This window comes from Thermobia domestica, chromosome 17 (genome assembly GCF_964235325.1).
Source record: "Thermobia domestica chromosome 17, izTheDome1.hap1.1, whole genome shotgun sequence".
NCBI classification, from domain to species: Eukaryota; Metazoa; Arthropoda; class Insecta; order Zygentoma; family Lepismatidae; genus Thermobia; species Thermobia domestica.
The window spans coordinates 88,649,607-88,677,573 of record NC_137470.1 but is presented as its reverse complement, the minus strand read 5'-3'; the positions used below and the strand labels follow the sequence as shown (position 1 = coordinate 88,677,573).

Here is a 27,967-nt window from a genome sequence, read left to right as displayed (position 1 = left end):
AACCCGAAAACTATGGATTCGGCACTAGTATCGGTCACTTTCTATGATTTTATATATATATATATATATATATATATATATATATATATCCCCTCCTCTATGTTGCGGGGTACGGCATCGGAAGTGTCACTGTTCAATTCAGCGACCCCCTAAAAAAATGAATTCGACAATAATAATGGTCATTTTTGATCATTTTTATGTATCTCTCCCCTCCCCAAGCGGTGCTGAATTTGAATGTAAACGGGATCGGAAGTGTCGCTGTTCATCTCAGCACCCCGAAAACCATGGATTCGGCACTAAGATTGGTAATTTTCGATCATTCTTCCCCTAAGCTGCACCGTCAAAGTGATATGATATAAACCATGCCAGGTCTGGACCTCATTTTTGTTGAAGATTTGATCAAGATCGGTAGGGTGGTTTAAGAGTGATGAAGTTACAAATAGTTTCATTTTCATTTTTGATATATCTCTCTCCCCTTCCCCTCCCCTACGTTGCACCACCAAAGTGAACAGATAAAAACATTTCCAGGCCAGAACTTCATCTACGTTGAAAATTTGATCGAGATCGGTTGTCTGGTTTAAGATTCACAAACATAGTCACTTTTAATTATGTAATATAGATATAATATTCATATTATTACAAAATAATAATATTAATGGTATATTGTATTATAATATATTATTTATATAATGATATTAAATAGTATATTAAAACAATATAATATTTATAAAAGTATATTTTCATTGTTGTGAAATTAAATCCTATGGTTACGCAAACATTGTTGTATTTATTTTTGGTTAATCGAATTAAAAAGTGATTTCTTCTCTATATGATTTTCACCGGCAAATGACGACAAATTTGTTATTGTAATTTATATTCTTGTAAATTGGAAGTCTTGAAATCTTTAAACACGGCTAGAACGTAAGTTTGAATATATACATATATATTTTTATTTGTAAATAGTATTATGTCGAAAATATAGTATTTGGTTTTTAGTATAACAATTACATTTAAAAGATGCATTTACTTTACATTTAGCCTGAAATTAATTTTTAACATGTTTGTTGTATCTATTTCCCCAAATATATATTTTTTTTTAAAAAAGGCAATACTACACAAGTTAAAGCTACCTTTATGTCAAATTTGATCAAAATCTGGTAACATATGTAGATCGCGTACGATATATATTGGTTTCGTTACTAATTTTTTTTTATAAAAATCAAACGAAGAAGAGCAGTGCGAAGCGGTTTGCTGAACAAAAATGGTGAAAAAAGAAATTTTGCTGTCAATAATATGAGAGAAAATAACATTAAAAAAAATACAAGACCTATAAATGCATGTTTTTTATGTACAGTTTTGTTCAAAAATATCTGACAACCCATCTCTCTCTGAGAAGCCCTGTACGTTTACTCACAGTTGAAATTAAATAAAAAATGTAGGTTTTCTTTGGACAATTGAAATCGTTATTTACAGTCAAAGCATTTGATATGCCTACGTACGGTTGACAAAAATCACCTTCTAAAACAAACTGAGTGGCAAAGATTTTTTGAACAAGACTGTACATACAAGTTGCAAAAGTCAGAAACGATTCAAATTCTTAAATATTGATATTGTTATGCTTAATTATATGATTACAGACAATTAAAGAAAATTTTGGTTTTACTCTATTAGATTTTACGCCAGTATTACAAAACTAATATATTTTTTTAGAAAGACCCTTGTTCAGTCATTAAAGTCAGTTGTAAATGTAGTGTATCTACAAGTTATTGAACAATGTTTCCCAAATCATGGTCCGCGGATCACAAGTGGTCCTCGAGATTTGGCTTCTGGTTGTTTTACATTAAACATTAGCTCAAGAAAGACAAGTAATTAAAAAAATGAAATGAAATCATGGTGAAAACAACGTCCTATGCTTATGCCGGTTAGGTTAAAGGAGACGTTGATGATGAAAAATGAATGCAATGGTGGAATGAATAAAGTGGGAGGAAACGAGAGAAACCCGACAAAACGCACGCACACGGTATTTGTCCACCACAAAGTCCACTTGGCGCAGGCTGGAATCGAACCAGTGACCCCACGCACCAGAAGTCAACGTTCTATTACTGAGCCACAGCGGCCTCATAAATGATTTAAAATTCACGTGAATTCGATATCACACACAAAAGTTGAGAATCTCAAACACTGTTTGCAAAATTACGTATGAAGTCTTCCACTTTCTCTCCAAGGACTGACATCTTGTGAAATTTATTACCTTATTTTCTTCATGCTCTTCTGCTGTTAAACCAAACTAATATATATTTTCTTCTATTAATACTAATATAAAATAAACGGAATTTTAATACTACGAGGGGGAGTCCGAAAATAAGTTTCCCCAGGCGATTGTGGACAGAGTTGGGGATGCAAGACCAAAAATAACATGAGACATTAAAGATCAGACGTACCTTTATATTTCCACATAAGTACCATGTACATTGAGACATTTGTCATACCGGTCTATAAACTTCAAAAACCCTTCCAGGAAAAATTCAGGGCTCTGCATACCGAAGAAGCGTCGAACAGCTTCTGTGACTTCAGCATTGCTTCCAAAGCGCCTGGTGCAGAGAATCTTCTTCAAAGCTGGAAACAAATGGAAGTCACTGGGTGCGAGATCGGAACTATATGGTGGATGGGCAAGGCGCTCCCACCTAAGAGTTGCAGTATGGTTTTACGTTGCTGTTGTTGAGTGTGGTCTCGCATTGTCATCCAACAACAAAACACCAGGCGATTATGTACTTATGCTACCGATACGTCATGCGGCCATTCATAGCGGACAACCGCTCCCACTTCCCCCTTTGACCACAATGTCAAAACACGCCTTCTCTCCATAACTACAAGGCTCAGACTGGGAGACTCGTCTCCGCTTTGCGCTGCGATGGCGTCATCTGCAGGATCGCGGACGAAAAATATCCACTTGTGTCTGGATGTTTTGCGCGTGCAATCGCTGTCTTGTTTTCCCCATTGTTGTTCACTTTCCTGCTGAAAATGAGGGTTCCCAGTCGTCTCGGATTTACATCATCTTCTTTCAAAATTGTTCAAAACTCCAAATGTCCCGGTTTCCCTACAAAACATTGTATCATTTGTGCGATATTCAAAACCTAACGATGCTCAACTACCAGGAAGAACCTTCTCTCTGTCGCTTATTTTGGTGAACGTTAACCTATTATTTAATTAAATGTCATATTTCAGCAAAAAGAAGTGCTAACTGAATCTACTGTAAATTTTCATACGGTGTCCCGGTTTTTACTCTGAAAGTCTAGGAGTCCTACTCGTGTCTGATAATACAATAGACTCCGGAATGCCACCGCCATACAAGGTCACTTTAGTTGATAGGCGTCCTAGCAATAACTATTTCTCTGATCGAAAGTTTCAATGCCTAGTTGTCATCGATATCATACCAACCAAAAAAGTTCGTGCCGTTTGTGACGTCCGATTAATCATGCGTTCAGAGAGAGGAAACGAAATGACGCACGAGGCTGCCAAGCAATCACGAGTTAGTCTGACCATCGACTTTCTGCAATACAGGCGTTGCGCACATACAACAGTCATCCAGTGCTCGTCCAGTGTCGAAGAGAAATGGGGTATCGAAGCAGCTTCTTCCCATTTCTTTGTTGTATGACTTGTCAGCTGCCGCATCAAGTCGCCGCATCTGCATGCCATTTGGGGAGAATGCCATGAACGAACGCACCGCCAAGCAATGGTTTCAGGAATTTTGTACGAGAGATGCGAGCCTTTCTGATGAACCTTGCAGTGGATGACCACATGTGTTAGATAACGAGGCCCTGGAAGGAGCCATCGAGGAGGACAGTAATCTAACGTGTGATGAACTTGCAGAAAGGTTCACTCCGTTGAAACAGTCAATTTGCACCTGCATGGGATAGAGAAGTCACACAAGTTAAGCAAGTGGGTACCCTACACGTCGACAGCCAACAACAGCGAGTGACAAGCTGTTTTTCCTTGCTCACTCGGCAGATGAATATACCCATCTTCGATCGCTTGCTCACTGGTGACGAAAAGTGGGCCCTCTATGACACTTCTAAGCGTATCAGACATTGATTGTCGCCATGTAACCCTGTTTCTCACACCTCAAGATACTTCTGCACCCACGAAAGGTTATGCTCTCTGTATGGTGGAACTGTCGGCAAATTGTGCATTACGAGCTTCTTCCACCTGATCAGGCCATCACCGCTGGCCTCCACTCTCAGCAGCTACAAATAGTGCAACGTGCATTGCAATAGAAGGAATCGCATTGGTGTATTGTTCCTGCACGACGATGGTAACTGACATGTGGCAAAAAAGACCCGGGAGACCCTTCAGCAACTTGGGTGGGAGACTGTGCCATGCACCATAGTCACCGGATTTTGTGCCAACAGATTACCACCTGTTTCATTCCTCGATAACCACCTCCATGGGAGATCCTTTGCAAATGAGTGAGACTTGCTTAACGCATTTACGGACTTCCCTGCATCCACGATCGCCGAGTTTTATCACTAGGGTATTGTGCAGCTGCAGCAACGTTTGCAGAAAGTATTGGATGCTGAAGGAGTTTACTTCGAAACGTAAAGGTACGTCCTCTGTATTGCTCTTTGTTTACCACTGGTCTGAAACGGCAATATTTTTTTTAATTACCTGGTACTATGTTTTGATTCCTTGGCATCAAAATTCCCTCTACAGCGAAAGCAGGAAGTTCTGTCCTCTTGTGAGAAAAGTGGGTCAGTTTTAGAGCTCAAGAAAGCGGATTGGGTATTTTTACTCCATAGAAATTAATAAAATGTAATTTCCAGAATTATGCAGCGAGGCTAAGGGAGACGATGATGACTGAATGAGAGTAGTAGAATGAAGAAAGTATGAGGAAGCGGGGAAACCCCGAGAAAATCTGAACAGACAACGTCTGTTCACCCAAAGGCATACTTAGCGGGAGCTGGGAACGAACCAGGGACACAATGTATCATAGATGAGCGCTCTACTACTGAGCCACCACGGCTCCAACAACTTCATAGATGCGTAATTAATAATACTGGGTACAGAAGTTCAGTAAATTGAACATTTATTTTACACTGAAGTGATTTGATTCATTTTACAGATTACGTTAGAATGGACGGATTTGAGAAGTTTCTTTTTTACATTCATATGTCCCTTTGTGCTCAAGTAGTTAACCCAAGATCACTCTCACGCATGACCAACCTGTTTCTATAGAAAGTAGTAGTGCGTTGAATACAAAACCGCTTTGAACAGTAGGATTTGCCTTACTTTTTTATCCTTTTAATAAGTCGATGGTCGTTTTACCACTATAATACTTGCTTTATCTTGCACGAATTTCAGTAGAAAATTAACAGTTTAATTTCTACGTTACTTGTACTTAAATTGTTTACATAGGTGGTGTTTCAATTTGCAAGAAATAGTACCTAATAGGTGAAATAAGACAGCGTTTTCCCTTAACAACATGAGCTTTCGATGCACGTGGTTTCAAATTTGATTTCTGGTGAGAGCAAAAAATGGGAATAACATAAAATTTAGTAGGTTGGATCCTACCCAATACGATTTCTAGATGCTTTTTCTAGTATAAAGATATAAATACAAAATAAGTAAGCAAACCAAAGTAACTAAAATTGGTTCCTGTACTTTACTGAGGATAATTATGTGTAACATCTTTACAGATACAGCTTTCCAATACAGAGATTGATTCACTTGTATTGAGCCGAATTTGATTATTCCATTTACCTCTGTCTCAACCTCCGGTTATGTTCGATGTGCAGGCCACCTCTAGTGATTATTGCTCGGCATCGGAGTTTCCAGTGCAGGATAATGCATTGATTTGTTGGATTATGGGCACTGCATCCCACTCCTCTTTATAGGCTTTTCACAGGTCAGTGACGGTGTGGACTTCACAATGGGACAGGTACCGCTTAAGGAGTACAAAATCACAATAGTCCATTGGCATCTGAACCCTTGACAGGGACGACAGAGAAAGGAATTGCCGACATTCCAGTTTCCTGTTCCATACGGCGATAGAATTCCAGCGATGTTATCCCCGTCTGGTTGGACGCCTTGTCTTGGTGCAGTTCAACCTGGTTCGCGTCTTGTCCATGCAATACTGGGGCTTCATGCTGGTACATTTCAATCAAAACATGAGTCTCGTAGTATGCAGCATTGATTTTAACGTTTCGCTCCACCGTTCGGAGACGCAGTTTGCCCCTATACGAGAAAGCGACTGCAATCATGAACTATTTTGGAAAACGGTTCTAGATGCTCGTGTCGGTGTGGTGGGTCCAGACTGTGCTGTATGTTTCCGTATAATACGACTCACAGTGGCACGACCTACACGAAAATTACGCAAAGGACCACAATCCATCTCTCCAAGATACTTTTCATTTTCGGCAATATCAGACTACGTTCTACCACACTGCTTAACTACGAAATACTGTTGCTTGTCTCTTGGCAATCTCACGGCGATGGGTTGGACGTGTACGGTACAGTTGCATACTAATTTATACTCAACATAAGTGAATTAACTTCTGTATAATGTGGATGTCAAGATATCTTTATTGATAGGAGGTTAGCGTGCCCTTTCAGTACTAGGGACATACCTGTTGACTACAAAGAAACACATTAATAAAAATTAAAAAAATAAAAAAGAAGAGAAAACCTCAAATGTGTCCATCCACTCTAAACCTTACTTGTAAAATAAATGTAACCAAAGAGAAGGAAACTCTGGGAATGTAAATCCCATACCATATCTACACTGCCCATCCAGAACATTATAGCCACCTACCTATAATCTGGTGGTATGTCCGTCTTTGGCTCGCAGGGGAGCAGCAATGCGATTTGGCATGGAAGCAATAAGACCTCGGTAGGTGGCTGCAGCCATGGCGCACCACACACAAGTCACTTAATTCCTGTTAGTTCCACGAAGGGTGGGGGGAGGAGGTGGAGAATCGATGTTCTCGGATCTGACGTTCAATGACAACTCAAAGGTGTTCCACTGGGTTAAGATGGAGTGGATTTGAGGATCGTTGCAGCAATTCGAATTTACCACTGTGCCCCTCAAATTACTGCAGAACAACGTTGGCCTTGTGAGAAGGAGCGTTGCCCTGCTGCGAGATGCCATTTTCTGCTGGAAATATAGTCGACATGAATGACTACGTGATCAGCAGTAATTTGCCGATAGCTAGGAGCCGGCTTGGTGCGATTCACACGCGTTACCGGGTCAATGGACGATTCAGTAAGGATCCTCCAAATCATAACAGAGCCACCACCAGTCTTTCGTCATTCTACTGTGCACATTTTAAGAAAACGAGGATTATGACCATGTCATCGAGGAGTGAGCATCGTAATTCATCGACTCTTGGTACGTTGTGCTGCTGCTCTGCGGCCCAATGACGATAGGCACGTGCTCATTCCAGTTGTTATCGATGATGCCATATGGCTAACATTCGTGCACGTGTGGGATGTCGGCTGCGACGGTCCATATCTAACAGTATACAGTAAACTACGTGATCAAACATATTCGTGATTTATCCCTGTTAGAGTCTGCTCTTAATTATGCCATTGTTTGCGCCCTATCCTTTCGTACCAACCTCGACAGTGTACGATATGCGACATCTTTAATGAGGTGTGTCCGCCTCATATCTTGCCGTTTGATACTGGTTTCAACGTTCTTTTCGCACGCGAACGCCCAACAAGCCGTGCTGTTTCTGAGGTGCTCGTTCCCAGCCGTCTGGCAATCACAATCTGGTCCCTGTCAAACTCTTGATATATCGATGGGGTTCCCCATTCTAAACACAAACATCACACTGACTGGTCGAGTGAGATTCATATCACCGTTTGGTGAGCGGTTCTACTATCCCCGTGCCTCTCATGTTACCCCAATGACTTCGTTGAAAAAGTAATGTGCGGTCGTAATGTTCTGGCTACTCAGTGTATCTTAAATACAGTATTTGAATATTTTACTACAGTGGAACAATTTTTATTTGTTTCTTTGACTGTTTATTGGTTGGAGACTGTGCATAACAAAGATTATGATCGTTTCCCCAGTGATATCCGATGTACTATTCAGCAGGTGAATGCACGGTCTAACGAATGGACACTACATTCCAACAATCGCTAGCAGTGGAGTATACAGGAGATTTGTTACAAATGGACATGCACAAAATTGCAATGTTCTGTGCGAAACTATCACTTAAAATATATATATATATATATATATATATATATATATATATATATATAAAATGTAACTTGCCTGAATTTGAGGTAGGATGTCTAGAAATTGTCCTTTATATTTACCAACAGTGTTGGAAACGTTTTACATAATCTGCAATATCAAAAGTACTGCAAACCCAACATGGAGTTGTGTTTGTTCAAATAGTACTGCGTCAGATTACAAGGATCAGTCAAAAGTCTTGCAATATTTCCACAATTAAAACATCAGGTGCATGTGTATACGCCGTGATCGATCGTATAAGGTCAAAGTGGCCCAAGAGATAGTATGGCAAGCGGAATTTTTAACACTGATGCCGCCACCCCATCAATATCTACAGTCACTTTTTAGTGGTAGTAACAATGAGTGCTCAATAATGTTTGATACGTGAACTGTTGCTCTATGAGTTCAAACTCGGACAGAACAATGGGGCAGCAATCAAATTACTTGTCATGCGAAAGAGGAAGGTGCAGTAAACCATAGTACAACATTTCGCTTGTTCCAGGAATTTCGTGCAGGTTGTAAAAATGTCGAATAACAGCCGCCCCAGGGTAACAGATTTTGAGGTCATATGACATGCCATTCAGAAAAACCCATCCACCAGCACAGATTGTCACATCAACCCGGCAGGTCTCAGCCCACTGTAGAGCGTCATCTTCATCTCGGGAAAACCATCAAGAGCTGCTGCATTCTGTCACATGAGTTGACCTAGCTCATGCCCAGAGGAGAGTAGATGTGTGCTGATTTGTGTTTCCTGAAACAGACTATCATAAGCGACAAATATTTTTTTTTTTTTTTTTTTTTAAATAAGAATGTGCAAAATCAGTGGCTGAACAAGGACCAACTCCCAGAACCGGTCGACAGACTGGGCCGGTTCAAGCATAAAATCATGTTTTGTGTGTGTGTTGAAACTACTACGAGAGGATAATATTTCGAGTTTGCTCCTAACGGTCGTACCAACAATGCCGATCTTTATTAGGAACATTTGGAGCGGATGTATGCTGCACTATGAAAAGTTTGTGCTATAGGTCCTTGAATAGAACGTTAACAAAAATAATGATAAAATGTTCTGTTTGGAATATTGTACTCAATGGAGCAGAAAGATGGACATTACGCTAAAACGATGCAAAAAGACTAGAGGTTTTCGAAATTCGGGTGTAGAGAAATATGGAGTTATTTAGTAGGGTCGAACTGAAAACAAATTAGGTGTTAAAAATATTGTGGGGGAATAACAATTTTTGATGGAATTTAAGAGAGAAAGACAAACTGGCTGAGAACGAACTCGATTATGAAATTCGTGATAGAAGTTTCGGTAGCGAAAAAAAGAGAAGGGCGAAACAAGCTACATATGATAGGTGGTATTAAGACAGGTAAATTATACGTGAAGACGGAGTCGTTACCTGAAGACTGTGATGCGTGGAAACTTCTCCGTTCCGGCAAAATTATGCCAATAATGGCAAAATATCTATGATGACTATTGTACGTACAATATGGGTACGAACTTAATTGCTATGAAAATGATTATTCTAGTGTCCATTGTTCATTTTTACTGGGCATGTGTGCAGGAGAAGGTATGTTTCCTGACCCAGCGTGGGAAGTAGGAGTCGAATGATGAAATTTAGGCTTTTCGTGCAGAGATCGTATTTGTTTAAGCGCCTTTATTATAATTTACTTTTTTTTCACTTTTACAAATATTTACGTAATTTCCTATATCCCAACTTTGAGTCATAGAAGGATGAAACTATTCAGCATAGTTTGAAATATTATATATATATATATATATATATATATATATATATATATATATATATATATATATGTGTGTGTGTGTATGTATGTTTGCCCGGTGGGAGAAAATTGAACGAACTAAAGCGGCTGCTTCCCCCTCATCTCTAGGGAGCTTGGCACATATGTTGCCATTAATTTGAATATTATTTTAACGGCCGAGAAATTTGTCCCCATCTGCCAAACTCTCACGATTGTTGCCTTTAACATTATATTTTCTGCCTGCACTCTTTTAATTTCCAAGTATGCCTCGGATTTGCTGTTGTAAACAATAGATCATGAGAGGGTGCAGCGGAGAGTTTCTGTATGGAAGTTGCTTATTCTTTTTCTTCTTGTGATTGTTGTTGGATGTTTTTTGTGGCTAGAATTTTTAATAACCGAATAAGTTTAATATGTTGTGTGTTCAATATCGCGTCTACGTGCGTTGGTGTTTTGAAACGTACACATTTGTGTACAAAGTGCATTGGGGAAACTTATCTCGCCCCCATATACACTGAACAGCATGTTGTGTGAAAAGACGGTGATACACGTTCAATCATTAGTTTCTTTGGGTTTTTTATTGTTGCAAAATGTCCAGAAGAAGGTTAGAGGAGGAAGATATTCTAGAAATTCTAAATTGTGTTGATGATTCTAATAGCTCTGATTTGGATTTGATTGCAAGCGATGAAGAGAATGAACCTGAAACAGTGATGAAACATTTGTATATTGACACCTACAATGATATAAGTGAAATAGTGGATTCTTTCATAGCAAGTAGTGGTCAACCTAGAACTTCAAAGGTATCAATGTTCCAGGGTGGCTCCAACAGTGATGAACATCAATTTACACTCACACCACAGACCTTGAGAAAGGATTCTGGACATTCCAATCATTCTACCAATCTGTTCTCCATACAAACCTCGAAAAAGGATTCTGTATATTCCTATCAGTCTATTGATCTCTCCGCGCCACAAACCTTGGTAAAGGATGGTGAACATGATACAGGGACAGTACAGGAGACTTCACCAAATAATGCAAGAAAACCAATATGGTACACAAATAAGGACAACGACATTGCAGGAAACATGCCTCCATTTAAAGGCACTATAAGCTTGAACTTCACTCAGGTGGAGAATCCAGAAACGCCTTATTCATTTTACCGCAATTTATTTCCGGAAGATTTTTTTTTTTGTTTGTTTTATTATAAATACATAAAAATGTAAAAGGTTTGAATATATAAAAAATACTATGTTCTAATACTAAGAGTAGTAAGATTTGATATTGTCTTCTTTTTACACGTGTAGATAATAAAGTTTGTCTGGAAAGTTCGAAAAATCTTTTATGTTCTACTAAATTTGATTGAATGGAATTTATAGCTAGTAAACACAACAAATTTAATAAAACATAGTTTGCAACATTGTAATTTCAAGTAGACTCTTTCTCTGGTAGAGTATAAAAGGTAAAGCAGGTACAAAGCCATTACTGCAAGAAGTTTTCTGCAAATTCTCCTTATTTTGTTATTTCTTTACATATTTTCTGAATTTCAATATTTTCATATCTGCAAGAAGTACACATTTGTGGCCATTTGAAAATGGCCTTGTGATTGGCTGGAATTTGACACTAAAGAAAAAAAAATCACTTTGTACGTTTACGATAAATGCCAATAACCAAAATATAAAAGTATGAAAGAAATTCACGTCTTTGAAAAAATTCGTCCCTGAAGACAGTAGCGTATCCAGGAATTTATTTCGGGGGGGGGGTCCAAACTAAATATGAAGGTATTTTATATTAAAATTCCTAAAATTGCCCCTAAAATTAGGCTACATTTTAAAAAAGTCCAAATTTCGGGGGGGGGGGGGGGTCCGAACCCCCGTGACCCCCCCTTGCGTACGTCTTTGCCTGAAGAGATTAAACTGTAGGTCTCATCCTATACAGTCATGCTGCTAACAAAGGGCACAACTACGAAAGAACTTTTTATGCTAATCTTTTCCCTTTGTTCCATACAATGATTACTAATAATACTGGTTCCAGAGAATTCAACAGCCTAACCGTCACTACTAGAGTTGCCTCCTCCGTCCGCTATCGCGCACTCCGGCTGGGACACAAAACATATTATCTTATAACAGCACATACGAGGTCGTTATTGAGTGATAAAGATTAAACTTTTCTAAAGGGAACTGCATCGAGGAATGTAACGCCATCCATATAAATTAAAAACATTATTATTGAATGAACTAAGAGTAGATTTAGTGGAAAAGGCCAATATAGTTAACCAATTTATATATGAACCCCTGTTGCAAATCTAATTCCCATTTTTTTCATAATAAATTCCCTTTCATTAATCATTCATCCCCTTAGCCTACAGGGCAAATTGATGGGAAGTAAAACTACATATTTCATTGCATTCTTCATTAGTAAAACTACAATCATTTTAAACTACCTCAACAGTGTGTAATATGGGAGCAATTCACAGTATCTCTAATTTCATATTTAAATTAACTAATAATAGTTAGTCTCAACTGTGGATATATTTGTATTTAATTTTGTAGAATTTAATTGTTTAATTTATCTCACCACACCTCGACTAGGAGCACATTTAATTGTGCGAGAGTTGTAAGTTCAAGTAGACTGCGCTATACTCTCTTACTACGCCCAGGGGCATTTCGCCAATTCCAAGAGCTTCGTCCAAAGAGTGTCCACTATTGGACAATGAAATAATGACGTCAGATAGCTCTCGTTAATTACCTCAGTGATCTAGAGACTTTGTACCTTCCATAGAGTAAGTATATGTGGTAGCTTCTTTACTTTAAGATTGAATGTATTGAACCATGTATTGGATAAAGCTCTTGGAGCAGACAAAATGAATGTCACTCGATAGTTTAAACGCAGATTAATGCATACAAAATTAGTAAAGACGGTAGTGTATTTGCAAAAGGAATTAAAAACTAGGATAGTCAATCATAAATTCGAATAATATAACGCCACATAATTTAGTAACTAAAAAGAGAAGAATTCAGGATAAAAGTACAAAACTTTTACTGGTAAAACCTATTGGTTGACACACGAAGAACAACTCAATAATGCGTTACATAACCCTAAGCAATCCATTTATGCAACCGGCAAAACTGAAGACGTAATAGTGAGATAGAAATAGCACACAAAAGTAGACACTAGCTTTAACTTCTTGGTAGGGGAAACGGAGAATCAAAGTTTTTTTTTTTTTTTTTTTTTTTTTTTTTTTTTTTTGGAGGGCGCAGATATATTTCGTATACCGACAATATAGTTTCAAAAACCTGACCTACGTTACAATACAACGTATCGGGGGACGGAGACAGGCAAAGCCACTGGGTGGCAACAAGACCATTACTTGAATATTGACAGGGGAGGGCGAAGTCATTTCTGAGGGACTAACAAGTTCACCTTACATTCATACAAGTCAATAATTCATTAAGCCCTCCTGACTGGTTAAGTGATCAGTGCCTTTGCCTTTAGTGCACCTGGTCCAGAGTTCGATTCCCGTTCGGAGACAACAAAAATTAATAATCATTCACTTTCATTAATCATCTGTCCCCTTTAGCTTAAAGGGCATAATCGGAGGACGTTGAACTAAAAAATTCATTTTAACAATCTACTCAGGAAGGAAGGGCTCAGCCACCCCTAGCTACGACCCTTGGTAGTACTTTCCTCTTTGCCACAGCCTAGCGTCGTTACTGACATAAAATAAGCATGACTTCCATATAGGCCATCACAAGAGAAGCGCTGCACACATTATAAGACCCTCCAATGAACAAATTAAGAAAAAGGATGCCATTAGATAATAACGACTAAAAATCATGTTTTATGTTATAAATAGTCTGCAAATGCGTTCTGAACTTTTATGAATGGATATATTCCCTGACCCATTGATAAGTGTAGAAGTCAAACTCAGCAGACAGGAGTTTAACACTGAGAGGCAGAGTGCCGGAGGTATAGAGGTGGTCGTTATTTACATCTCCTGACTATACTGCGTAATTCTATGCTGCACATTATCTATGAAACCACAGAGACCCAGCAGGATCCTCACAAGGAGTGACGAGGACCAGCCCAGAAGCACGCATTGTTTACTTGTGGGGGTGCTTATCTCCAGTGACCGACGGGCCCCTCAGGCAATTTGCGCATGGGAAGAATGTGTAGACACATTAGTTTCGAATATGCAAATCGCGATGTCGCATTTGAAGTTGTTCCAGTGCCAGGACATAAAATAGCCGGACACTGCTGATCGCTCTCGGCTATTTCGACTTCATGCGTCAACTGACCTTGGCTTTTGTGTGTGTTTGTGTGTCAGGGAACAAATAGAACGGTGCCTTCCCCATAACACACTCCTACGGCTAGGTGTAAACTGGATTCTATGTTTCCTTTAGCACGCCTCTGGTCGCACTAAAAGTAATGCGTCGAAGTTACTATTTAATATATTTTAAATGTAGAAAATAACTTATCTGACAAAGTTTCAATTTTGAATGATAATCATAACGTGATTATTTTCTGGCTGGCCTAGACGCAAACGCTAAACTTCGTGTGAAACTCTCTAGCTGGAAGCAGTACATAATTTATTCCGGAAAGCTATTTTTTCAACTGTGTGGCCAAGCAATAGCTGGTGTGCAGTGTATGCATTGTTTCTTTTAACCTTTCGGTTGTCATTATTATTTGAATAACTAGCAACTGAGGCGGTATACGTACAAAGGGCACGCAAGCTTATATGCCATTTTTACGCAGATTGAATATATTCTCGTTCAACTGTGTCTAAAGGTTCATTGGTGCAGTTTCATGTTAATATCTCGAAAAATGATAAAAATGAAGTCCTCTTGAAGTCGGCTATGTTATATGCAGAGATTGTACAGTGCGTCCCACTAGCTTTCGAACCCGAAAAAAACGTTATACTTTCTGAACAAATGTACATAAGAAAATGAAATTCACAATTCACGTACCTTGTTTCATGCTAAACACGAGAAAGGGTTGAACAGAAGCGCACACGTCAAAGACGATAGGTGGCGCCAGGGGAAGTGCTGCTCGGCGTGGTGCGCGTGCGATAGTGTGACTCGAGTCGCTGCATCGCGAGGATGGTTCTGTACACCGTACAGGAACGCGTGTTCATTGTTAAAAAATATTGGATATCGGGATCGTATCAGACCGTTCAACGTGAATTTTGTCGTGAATTTGGATGCCATAAAGGACCATCGAAATCATCAATACATCATTTGGTAAACAAGTTCGAAACAACAGGAACGTTGCTTACGGGACATAGAGGCGCGCGTCCACGGATGTCCGAGGAGACAGTACAGAATGTGCGGCAACGTCTTTTGCAGTCCCCTAAGAAGAGCCTGCGTCGATTATCACAAGAGGTAGGGATGTCAAAGTCAACTGTGCAAAGAGCCGCCAAAAGAGTCAAGCTGTTTCCATATCGCGTTACAGTCGTCCAGGAGTTGGAAGACTACAGATTGGGAAAAACGCGTGATGTATTGTCGTTGGTTGCAAGCTTTGTTGCATGACAATCCAGGAATCCTAGACTATACTTGGTTCACAGATGAAGCTTGGTTCCATCTCTCCGGTTATATGAACTCGCAGAATACTCGGGTGTGGGCCGCCGAAAATTCGCATGTGTACCATGAGATTCCACTTCATCCCTTGGAGGTGGGAGTTTGGTGTGCAATTTCCCGACAGCGTATCATTGGACCCATTTTCTTTGAAGATACAGTAAACACACAAGTTTACTTACACATCTTCAGTGAATTTGTGAATCAGCTGGACGATCAAGAACTGCGTCGCGGTTATTTGCAACAAGACGGAGCAACATGCCCCACTTCCAACGTGGTCATGACAGAAATTGAGTCCTTTTTTGGTGATAGGATAATCTCCAAAGGATTGTGGCCGCCAAGATCCCCGGATTGACACCACCTGATTTCTTCTTATGGGGTTTTCTTAAAGGTTGTGTCTACAGAAACAACCCACGATCACTGCAAGAGTTGCGAAACAACATTGAGAATGCGATTCATGAGATCACACCGGAGACTCTACATCGGACTTTTCACAATATGGAACGCCGTGTACAAACATATCTTGACGTCCAGGGAGGACACTTTCAGCACCTGCTGTGACGGTCATGTATTCAGCATGAAACAAGGTACGTGTATTGTGAATTTAATTTTCCAATGTATATTTGTTAGGAAATTATAACGTTTTTTTCGGGTTCGAAAGCTAGTGCGACGCACTGTATTATAACGATGTGTGTTTCTTGAGCCTGACCTGCAAATTGAAGCATCCATCTCTGCACTGCGCCATTCTTCAGTGTGGTCGAACTCGCTGAGAAACGCACCGAAACTTAACCACTAGCTACTGGCACAAAAGCACACGGCACGCACTTGCAGTGACGCACATGCAGACCAATACACACCTGTGAGTGGAGATTTGCTCTCTGATTCAGTTACCTTAGGGTTTATATCAAGCTGTCTATCGTTTCGTTCTCTAGTATACAGCTGGTCTTTCTAGTACAGTATAATAGTTCCGGAGTGCTTCTTTATTCTACAGTGAGGTTGGATATGTGGTATATTTACCTGAAAATGAGTGATAAGTTCTGAGAGTAGTAGTAACAATAGTGATGGACGTGTTTACTTTGTGAGAAAGAAGAGAACTAGGGAATTAATGCAGAAGCAGAAAAACATATGTCACGAAGAAGTCACAAAGAAACGTGTTCTGAGCCACGAATATACACCTAAAGGTAATATACACCTGTTGCTGGTGTTCTGAGCCACAAATATACACCTGTTGCTGCTAAAGTGCATTGCTGAATATTACCAAAGTCGATTCCACATGAAGAAAATCACTATTGTAAAGCCAAAAGAAACCTACTGTATTTTGATAATTGCATGCTGAACATTAAATCCTAAATTTGTCTTACAAAAACTACTACGAACACTTCAAGACAAAATTTGCATTTAATACACATGGTGAGGCAAAAGTCTGGATACACCCCTATAAAAGTGGAACGGTGTGAGGAATCATAATGCCGTTTAGTTTTGGGTGTCTATAAGTGGGGCACCAATTATAAGAGGTGTGGCGACAGCGGCGGTCATCTTGAAATCACCATCTTGTATTTAGGTTACGTTTTTCAAATGGGAAGGGGATCATGTCGCATGTCATTCTACATTGCCTTTTTTTTTTTTTTTTCAATCTCTTTAGAGATATCTTTATTTATGTAGGAGTTATGACCTGCTAAAGTTTGGTACACTTGTCAGAGTCGACATTATAGCATATGATCAATATGACCTCCATTGCGCTGGATACACAATCGGAGTCTTTTTTTGCCAGTCCTGTTGCACACGTCGCAGGGTCTGTGGGTCAATAAATGTACACGCCTCCTCAATACGCCGGCAGAGGTGGGCTACAGTGTTGATTTTTACCTCATACACAATTGATTTCAAATGACCCCATAGATAAAAGTCGAGAGGTATGAGATCAAGGGACCGTGAAGGCCATTTCATAGGATCCCTCCTACCTATCCAGTGAGCTGGAAACTGTTCATCCAGAAACTGTCTGACTTCAGTAGCATAGTGGGGAGGTACACCGTCTTGATGGAAGAAAATTGGGAAATCGCCCTCTGGATTCAACAACGTTGGAAAAACATAATCACGGAGCATGTTAAGATACCTCTCCCCATTCAAGGCTCCATCAATAAACACCGGACCCACGATTCTTGTCCCAAACCTCACACCAAACCATCACTTTTCCACCACCAGCACCTTAACAGGGATCCACCCACAAGGGGTTTGCATCTGACCAGTAATGGTGTTTCTGTTTGTTTACCTCACCTTGCACATAAAAGTTAGCTTCGTCATTGAACAACACCTATCGTATGAAGTTTGTATTCCTGTCGCACTGATCCAGAGCCCATTCTGCAAACCGCAGATCAGGGTCATCCTCCGAGAGATGTTGCAACTGTAACTGGTACGGGTGCCATTGGTGTATATGCAACACACGCAGGATTGAACGCTGACTGACACCGGATATTGCTGATAACCGGCGCGTACTGCGATGTGGACTTTCCACAACGATTCCACAACTGCTGTTGCAGTCTCCTTATCGGTGGCTGTTCTTGGACGTCCATTGCGTGGCTTGTCCACTACAGAACCTGTTGCACGAAATTTGTCCAATAACTTGGAAACTATCACATGTAGAATGTCATTTCTCTCAGGACGCCGGGCATTGTAGACATCAGCGAACACTCTGGTACTTCGTCCACCATTCATTAACACAATTTCAATGAGTTCCTCCTGTGTAAGTGCCACTGTGGATCACCTGCAACGATAAAGAAAATTGATCACCTCCTTACAATTTTAAACTTTAACAGGTTAATAACGCCCACACAAATAAAGATATCGCAAAACGGATTGCACAGGTGTATTCCTTAAAAAAGGAAAAATGATATGCGGCATGACCCCTTTCTCATTTGAAAAACGAAATCCAAGATGGCGAATTTCAAGATGGCCGCCGCTATTGCCATAGCTCCTATAAGTTGCGCTCCCACCTATAGAAAACCCATATCAAACGACATTATGATTCCTCACACCATTCGACTTTTATAGAGGTGTATCCAGACTTTTGCCTCACTTTGTACAAAAATCTAAAACACATGTTTCTGCTTTTGTGAAAAATGCAAAAACAATAGCTGATCCTCATGACACTTGCAAGACCATTTATGAACTACATAAAAGAAAGACGTCAGAAAGAATGGAGTTTCGTTATGATTTTACTACTAAAAGTAAAGATCATAACTCTGAAGTACTCACGTTCGAATTTGAGTATTCCGAAAATTACTTCGTCCCCAAATTACATGCGAATAATTAATTTTATTGCTTTACTATATATGTATTTAATGACAACTCGAATCAGTGGTACACATTTACTAAATGTAACGGTTTTAAAAAATCCGAACTCTGCTATTTGTTGTTTGCATGACTGACTGAAAAAGCAACTTCAGAAGTTTCCTGATATTTCCACGACTGTTTTGCTTTCCGATGACTAAGTTTACTCTTTGGTTTGCACGAGCTTACAAAAACGATTTGCATCGACTTTTTCCAGTCAGAGACCATAGCTTCTCCCAGTGCGACAGAAACTTTGGTTTGATCAGAAAAAAATTTAGAAAAGCAGACGATTCGTAATCCAAAGCCTTATCTAAGTGCAATGGTGTTGTGCTAAGAAAACCCGTCACCTTTTGAAATTGTTATGAACGCAGAGCTTTTACATGAATCAATTAAAAGCACTGACCGTAAAAGTTCGCATCGCCTGTTACAATAAGATGATATTAACTTTATCAAACATATGATTTCTCAATCTTCAAAAGTATTATTTTCAATACATTTTGAGAAATAAACATAGTTTCTGAAAATACGGCTTTGTACCAGAAAAGTGCAATACGTAAGAGCACATAAACATACTGCACATTCATATCTATTACTCATCAATATACCAGTGTAATACAGTGCTATTGGAAAACTATGTAATGCAAAGGATGTATCTACTATGCGGTTTGTTACCAACTCAGTAACCGTTATTTTATTGACAGCATATACAACTACCACTTTCCTTTTGCGTTAACTCGAAACATAGTTTTCTCTTATATGCCCCTTTTCCGAAGATCGCCTCAATTAGTCTCCCGATTGCGGTAAAAATTTGCCCCTTTCTTATACTTAACATTTAACAGATTTGTCCTATGTATTTTCCCTAATCGTTGTTCTTAACAGCAGTTTTTATTTATTTTTTTTTTTTTTAAATTTTATTGTCTAAATCTTAACTTTAACGGCAAATCCATCAAAAACCAGAGGTTTGTACAGAAAAAACATTTTTCATGCTTACTAAGCAAGTAAAGGGCTACCCATATCTCTTGATTAGTCCGGAGATAATGATTCGTTATACATAGCGCGAACGTTATACATTGTCCTTAAGATTGATTTTTTTTTTAAAGAAGAATCAAACGGACCAGACGGGTTAGAATTATAATTCAGAAAGTTCTAAAATACAGAATATTTGGCACATAGAATGCTCTGAATTATGAAAATACAAGGACTTTGGTTTAGAAAGAACAATCTGTACGAACCGTAATGATTTTTACATCTAGTTCTAACAATAAAATAATAAGCGTGTTTTAGGAGGAACAAGGTTTGTAGAATGTATTTGAAACTAGGTAGAAATCTTTTGGGTTTCAAAATAGTGGTTGACGCAACAGGAGCTACGTAAATTCTCGTCCCATTTCATCCTTTAGGGGCAACATTTCATAAAATTTCATATAGTCGTTAACCTAGGTTATATGCGGAATATATAATAGAAAAAAATCAGCGTTCTACGCCTATTCGCAGATCTGAAGTACAGCAAAGCCAGCGTCCTATTTGTAGCCTAAGAGTACGAAAATATTATTTCTTCCAAAATTTTCAGGTTCTGATCCTATAATTTCGGAGATTCGGAGAAAACCAGGAAAAGTTTCAAGGCACATCCCCTACACACACACGCAATTTTGGAGTCGAATCTCACAGACTCCTATGTTATATGAGATTTCGATACATGGGAGTTTTGCTTCTACAAAATTTCAAGTTTTTCCTTTTAACAGTTTCGGAGGTGTAATAATGATTGAACGAGTCATTAGATTTAATATCATATATCTGAAAGTTGAACCTCAATTCCTCATAATTGGCTACGAATATTACAGTCATCATAGTTGTCGAATCGGAAACAGGAAGTACTAAATTTTAAAGTTCATTAAATGCAGTATCTATCGAGAGAAATGATCTACAATCAAAATGTTTTTTCCCCAAATTTTCCAACATTAATCATGTTACATCCATTATCATCATAAGAGAAAAAGGAGTTTACCAGGTATGCCACAAATATAATATCTGACGAGTCCCTTATGCTAGAGACGTGAAACGTAGTATATAAAACTTCAATCAATAAATAAATAAAAAGAAACGTATGTACTGTATGTTCATCTTCAAAAATTCCGCTTTTAAGGGGAAGAGGAGCAAGCTTAAAATATCTGGTCAATATATAAAAGTGGTATCAAGGTTGTCTGTCTGATCATCACGGAAAAACGGGTAAACCGTTTGAAATGAATTTCTGAACATACAGGGTGGTTATAATTAAAGTGTCGCTATTCACGGCGTTCCAGCGCGGGTTGTAATCAACGTATTACATTGAAATTTGGTAAATATGCTAATGAAACTGTACGGAAGCGAGTTATGCTGGAAAAAATATTAGCTCCACTTTCCGCAATCAGGAGATAATGTGGCGCTGTACAGGTAATGCACATATGGAAATGGTCCCTAATGTATGGATAAGACGATTATCTAGGACAAAGAGGTCAAACATGTGAGGTAAATGTAATGCAAACAAGGTGAAGGGCAGTCGATTGTAACAAATGATGCAAAGGGAACTACTTTAGGAACAATATGAGCATAAGAAAAGGTGAAACTTTATTTCCATTTAATGGTAACAAAAGGTGCAATGGGAATAACTTCATTAACATTTGTGGTTACAGTGACCAATTTGCGTAACATCCTTCATATGGCCACCAGACACATCGACGACATGTAACATCCGCAAAATAGCGTGCGCAACAGTTCCGGCGGAATTGTCGCCTTATGCTGTCCTTGAGATCCGCCAGAGACTGGACATTTGTCTGGTAGACCCAAGCTTTCAGGTATCCCCATAGCCAGAAGTCACACGGATTTAGATCGGGGGATCTTACTGCCCACGCATCTGAAAAACCTTGGGAGATGATGCCATCAGCAGTGGTTTCACGAAGCAGATCTTTTACGGGCGTCCGATGTGCGGTGTTGTCCGGTCTTGTATGTAAATAGTCGTCTCCAGATTCGTGCCTGTAGCGTAGGAATCACATGTCGCACTAAAAGGTCCCTATAACGTTCCGATGTCACGGTATAGGTAACAACTCCTTTGGGTGTCATTTCCTCAAAGAAAAACGGGCCAATAATGAACGTTCCTATGAAACCACAAACCACAGTCTCGTACGAAGAGTGTAATGGCTGTTCCTGCACAACACGCGGATTATCTGAACCCCATACCCGACAATTTTACGTGTTCACTGCCTTTTCTACTGTAAAATGCGTCTCATCAGTCTACAGGATACCCCACGGCCATGTCATCCACTTCCATCCGTGTCAAAAACCGAGGGGCAAACTCAAGGCGTTGCGGCGGATCTTTGGGTTTCAGTTTGCTGTACTGTGTGAATCCTGTAAGGATACCAGTGAAAAAATGACCTTAAGAACTTTCCTCACTGTTGACGCTGTCAATTCTCGTGACACCGCCCGAGCACTGGTAGAGTAATATGAAGCGCGTGCTGCGTGGTTCATAACAGTCACAGCAACCTCAAAACAAACCCCCATTGGAATGAGTCATCTCCTCCTCTTGGAGCCACACGCAACTCATCCGTTGTCTCGAATTTCAGTATAATCTTTAAACCATCCTCTTCTCTTTCCTTTCAGATGCTGATATTCCTTCAATGCTGAATGTAATTGCTCCCGCTCTGATAGACCACTTTTCCTGACAATGCACGGTCTCTCTTATCAATACCCATGCTGCTCTTCACGCGATCGTGTGCGTGAAGTGTGAGCTCGTGTGTGTTATGGCCTGTAGAGCGCCACATTTTCCCATGGTGGCGAAAAGTGGAACTAATATTTTACCCAACGTAACTGGCTTTCGCATGGTCTCATTAGCATATTTACCAAATTTCAATGTAATACATTGATTACAGCCCGCGCTGGACCGCCGTGAATAGTGACACTTTAATTGTAACCACCTTGTATTTAGTACTTACTGGCGCCCCCTGGGAATCTGACCAAACTTAGAAACAATACATAGCATAGTCAACTAAGCCTAAATATAAAATTTCAGGTAAAAATGCACACGGGGAGAGAAGTAATGAGGGTTTGAAATTAAGCATTGGTAGTCAATGAGAAACAGAATTTCATGTGCGCAAGCGGAAAAATATACTTCTTACAGGGTTTTAATACATGAATATTTGATCAGCTTCTTTACCCAAATAGCTCGGCAATTTCTTACGCGTGTCTAAGCTGCTCAGCTACGCTGTAATTGTTGATGACTGATTAGGGCTGCATCAAAATCTGATTATAAATGACTTCTAATACTCAATTTTTCCGCGTAAATTTTAAATCTTCCTTTCTACGCTTAGGATATGCATTGTAATGAAAGTAACATAATAAAAACCCAACCTGAGTTAACTAAGAAAAGTCAGCTTGTGTCCGCTGGAAAACTTGAAACACTATTTAGGGAAGAGTCAAGTATGCCCAAATACAAAATTTCAAATAGAAGTGCACATAGGGGAAGTTACGAGGCTTGAAGTGAAGTTTAGCATTATTTTAATAATGAAACTTCGAAATTTCGGGGATCTCCCTTTTATGGACCTATTTTTGACCGGTTTCAACCGCAACCATCGGGATAACTGGGATACCCTAAAGAAAATATGCACTACGTTTCATCGAGTTCAAATAATTTTTACACAGTTTCTACCAGAAAATGGTTTTCTATATGTGAAAATTTGCCAGATGTGGTAGATTTTATTCCCTTTTGCTACCTTATTCTTGGTGGACTCTTGTAACATCACAATAAGCTTATTTTGAAAGAGTAATGGAAGGCGTATACCAGGATTCATTAAAATTGAGTACGGTTTGCATGAGATATGGTGAAACAGACAGATGGAAGAATTGACACAAATGCTGGTTGAGTTAAATGAAAGAAACTCCCTACGTTCGTCACAATTACGTGTACATTTATTTTTGGATGTAAGTTTATTTCCATATTTAATTAATGGAAAAAAATCTAGAACAGCCCTACTTTCTCATCTAGAAACATATTTGTTGCCTTATTATTATCTTAGCAAGAAAGAAAAAAGTAGGAATAAAATTTAACAGGAAAAAACCAGATCTAAAACTGTAATGCTACATTTTACAGCTATTCCTTCGATGGAACGAAAAAATAGTATAATTGACGAAGGTTCGAACACGGAGCATCTGAGTGATAGGTAAAGAACGATACCCATTACGCCAAATATTCACGTGCTACACGCCTGCGTTAAACTTTAAATATTCAAGTGATTTTTATATTTCCATTGTGTGAGACATGTAACAGTGTTTCTGATACCTCTGCTTCTCACACTATTTGAGTTATGTGTTACATAAACTGCATTTGCAAATGCAATGTATTTTGTTATTTTAAAAAGATTTACAGCTTTAAAAGTTTTAATATGGTCAAGCAAATGCATACTTGAACTGATTTTCTCATACCTTCCATTGCTACAAGGGGATACTATCCCAAGAAAAACATTTTTTAATGTGACAGATAATACATGTACATACAGCAAAAGAAAAATAATAATTATTATTAAAAATTCAAAAAAATCAGTTTTAGAGGAATTTAAAGGCATTTTTCTGCCAATCAAAAACTTGACTTAAAAATCTAAAATTTCAAGTGTGAACTTCGTGCTAAAAATGACATCTTTTCCGCACTACCTATTAGTGAAAAAAAAACAAAAAAAAAAAAAAAAACATTTTTTCGTCCCACTTCATGTACAATCTTGTTCAATAAATCTTGGAGACTCACCTTCCATTGAAAGGCTGTATTGTCACAACTGTGCATTGGAAATTCAAATATCTTGACTTTAAATAAGAATCTCAATTGTCTTAAAAGTTTGTTTAAAAAAATCAATATTCGTTTAATTCCAAATGAGGGTTAGAGTAAATGGCTTTTCAACGAGAGGTGGGTAGTCAAACTTCCAGAACAAGACCGTATATCCCGAGTTTCTTAGCGTAGAATCCTATGTCCATGATATATATTTCGAACCAACAGAAATAAAGTTATGGGGGATTGAAAATCTGAAATTTTTTAACAAGGTTTTATGTGGAAAACTGCTTAAGTACGTATCAAATCCAGACATGTAGATGGTGTTCAATAGGTATAAAGATAATTATGGCTTTACAGCAAAATCGTTCCTAAGATATAGAAAACGTGGGTCAACACGAATTGAGTTGAGTTGATTTTAGTTTAGCGTCCCTTTCAGCAGCGAGGCTATATAAGACGTGGACCTACTGATTAACGTGGAATCCGAACATGAGTTCCCTCCGGGAATCGATCCCGTGTCTCCCACGCCAAAGGCGCGTACGCTAACCGCTTAGCCACGAGGGAGCTCGTGGGTCAACACGACAGGGACACGACAAGGACACAAAGACACTTCGTTGATAGGTAAAAGTGAGCAGGCGTTTCAGAGGAGCTAACAAACCCAATGGGTTTCGCCTCACGATCGTCAGCCCAACGCCTCTAAGTGCTTGACAACACTATATCGGCTGCCACTAAGCATATATCCACATATTCCACTCCTGTGATAAATTTAAACATGAAAATGGTTTTGATATTTCAGTTGTATAAGATTTAGCATATTACAATTTATATTCTCTCCTCCTTGTTACTGTATTTTTATTATGAATTGCGTAAACTGAATTAGCAAATGCAATAGGATTTTGTTATTCAGATTGACAGCTTCAAAATTTTAATAACGCTATGAAGTATCAAAGTGAATTTATGTTGTATAACCTGATATTCTCATACCATTATTGCAAGTCACTATATACATGCACCCTCCCCCTAAGAAAAAAAGAACGAAAAAAAGAAAATGTGTGTATATTTCCACTTAGCTTTTAAGTATCAGACCATGAAATTAATTGAATATAAACGAAAACTGAATTGTAATTCATGTAAGTACAAAATGTTTTTAGCAAAGGTAATACACAATAATTTTCCTGTATAATTGTAGAATGACTGACGACGCCCTGGAACCAAATAAAACTAAGGAGGAAACGAACCTTCTCGAGTCTGAATCAGCAAAGGCTGCATCGGAAGAGAGTGTTTCGGTACGAAGTAGCAGCAGCGATGATGATTCATCCTTCAAGACTGATAGCTATCTGACGATGGCATTTAGCAGTAGTGATGAGGACTTCTCAGACTCTGATGAATCTGATGACAGCGGCTATGTGGCTGAAAGCTATGAGAAGGATACTAAAATTTTGTGGCTAAATCATGATTTTGATCAAGATGACCCTGACGATTTCTCAGATGATGAGAATTAACAAGGAAGTTTTGGATTCACAGTCTTTTCTCTTATCACCTTCTATTGGATACTAACATTGTTTCGAAGGTTTGTCGGTACAAGTAAATTACCATGTAAAATGGAAGACTTTCTTACATATATATAAAGCTTTTATTCCTCTACTGTACAAATACCAGAGTTTTCTTTTTAAAAGCATTTCTTACATTCAGGAGAGCATGAAACACAGCTACTTCTATCTTTAAAAAATCCTTCTCTTCATCTTAGAGCAACTCGCCGCTCTACGTGAACAGAATATAAAAAATTAAAAGCGACACCTATTATTATTTGGTAATAAGAATCACATGGTAATAATTTTCAAAGCACGTGAGAAATAAAGTAAAATGAAGAAAATCAAGTCAGTAGCCTCGAACGAAGTTCATTGTTTGTTGGTTGGCGCCAGTTCTCAGCACCGAGCCTATATGCAACTTGGACCTATAGCTCAAAGCTCCCACCCATCTAACCTCCTACCGCGAATCGAACCTGAGACTCCTGGGCAGTGTTGTCAAATCCGAAGATCAAAAACTAGCGTGGTTGTGCTTTTAAAATAGCGGACTTGAACTATAGAAACCCAAACATAAAAATGAATTGTTTTCCACTTTTACTAATCATATATATTTTATATATATACAAGGTGTCTATAAAATCCGTTGCCATTTCGTGTATCTTCGAAACGACTGCAAATATGACAAAACGCAAAATCACGGCTTTCATTATTCTGGGGGACTTGAATTTTGAGCTATAAAAGGTCCATCCCAGACACTCTCATATGTGGGGTCAACTTGAAAATTTCAAATGGCAAAGGGGGTCAAGTAATATATCGTTGGAAAGATCTTGACAAGAGAAATATTTTGCCGAAAGTTTCAAGTCGCTATGTTGACCCCATTCAAAATGACGGGGGTTCATATTTCGTGTCCATAAAGTCCGTGGCCACTTCGTGTATCTGAGAAACGACTGCGAATATGAGAAAAAACAAAAACACGTTCGTCTTTTTTTAAGGGGTTGCAATTGTGTGCTATAAAAAGTTCCACTCCAGACCCCTCAAATAGGGGTACGGGTGTAAATATCTCTACACCCCGGTATTAATGATCCCTTTTCCTGATGTCGATATTTTCGCATCTCTTTATTCCCACTTTTGACATAACCATTTCGTAAAATCCTTACTCTCATGGCAATTCAGTATAACAGCAAAATGGGGCTCCGTTTCCCAAACTAGGGGTAACATGCACAGAAACAACGTCTCCACCCAACAACTCATCATTTTTTCGTTTTACAAACGTATTTACGATACTTACACCCTGCCTACAAATAACAAAAACGTAGAAGAACCACATTCACAAGCCATAGATATCTAAAAGTCATCAAAGGCGTTCACTACAAAATTTGATTTCACCTCAATTCAGATGTCGGTAACCTAGCAAATTTAGAACTTACACTGAAAGTTCTTATGTCGAGACTGTTCAAATTACTCGTTCCCCTTTGCCATTTGAAATGTTCAAATTAAGCCCCGTACTCCTATTTTGGGGAAGGGGTCTGGGGTGGAAATTTTACAACACACAATTGCAACCCCTTAAAATAATGATTGACGTGTTTTTTGCGTTTTCTTCTATTCGTAGTCGTTTCGCAGATACATGGGGTGGCAACGAACTTCATGGACACATATATGGGTCATTTGCAAATAAACTGGCTTTTTGGAGGCTAAAAACGGCGAAACTTAAATAATTAAAAATATTCTCATAATTAGCACTCATCATACGCACTAAAAATTTAAA

At 38.8% G+C, this 27,967-nt stretch overlaps 2 protein-coding genes across 8 annotated transcripts in view; one reads left to right on the top strand and one right to left on the bottom strand.

Annotated features, from left to right (window-relative positions):
• LOC145673820 (uncharacterized) overlaps positions 1-27,967 on the bottom strand; it is a 234,519-nt gene that overhangs the window by 98,581 nt on the left and 107,971 nt on the right. The gene's annotated exons all lie outside the window — the stretch shown is intronic.
• Positions 769-26,323, top strand: LOC145673821 (uncharacterized). The gene is made up of 2 exons (XM_081743594.1): positions 769-921; positions 25,866-26,323. Exon 2 carries the CDS (start codon positions 25,867-25,869, stop codon positions 26,176-26,178), a length of 312 nt encoding a protein of 103 aa, XP_081599720.1. The 5' UTR covers positions 769-921; position 25,866; the 3' UTR covers positions 26,179-26,323.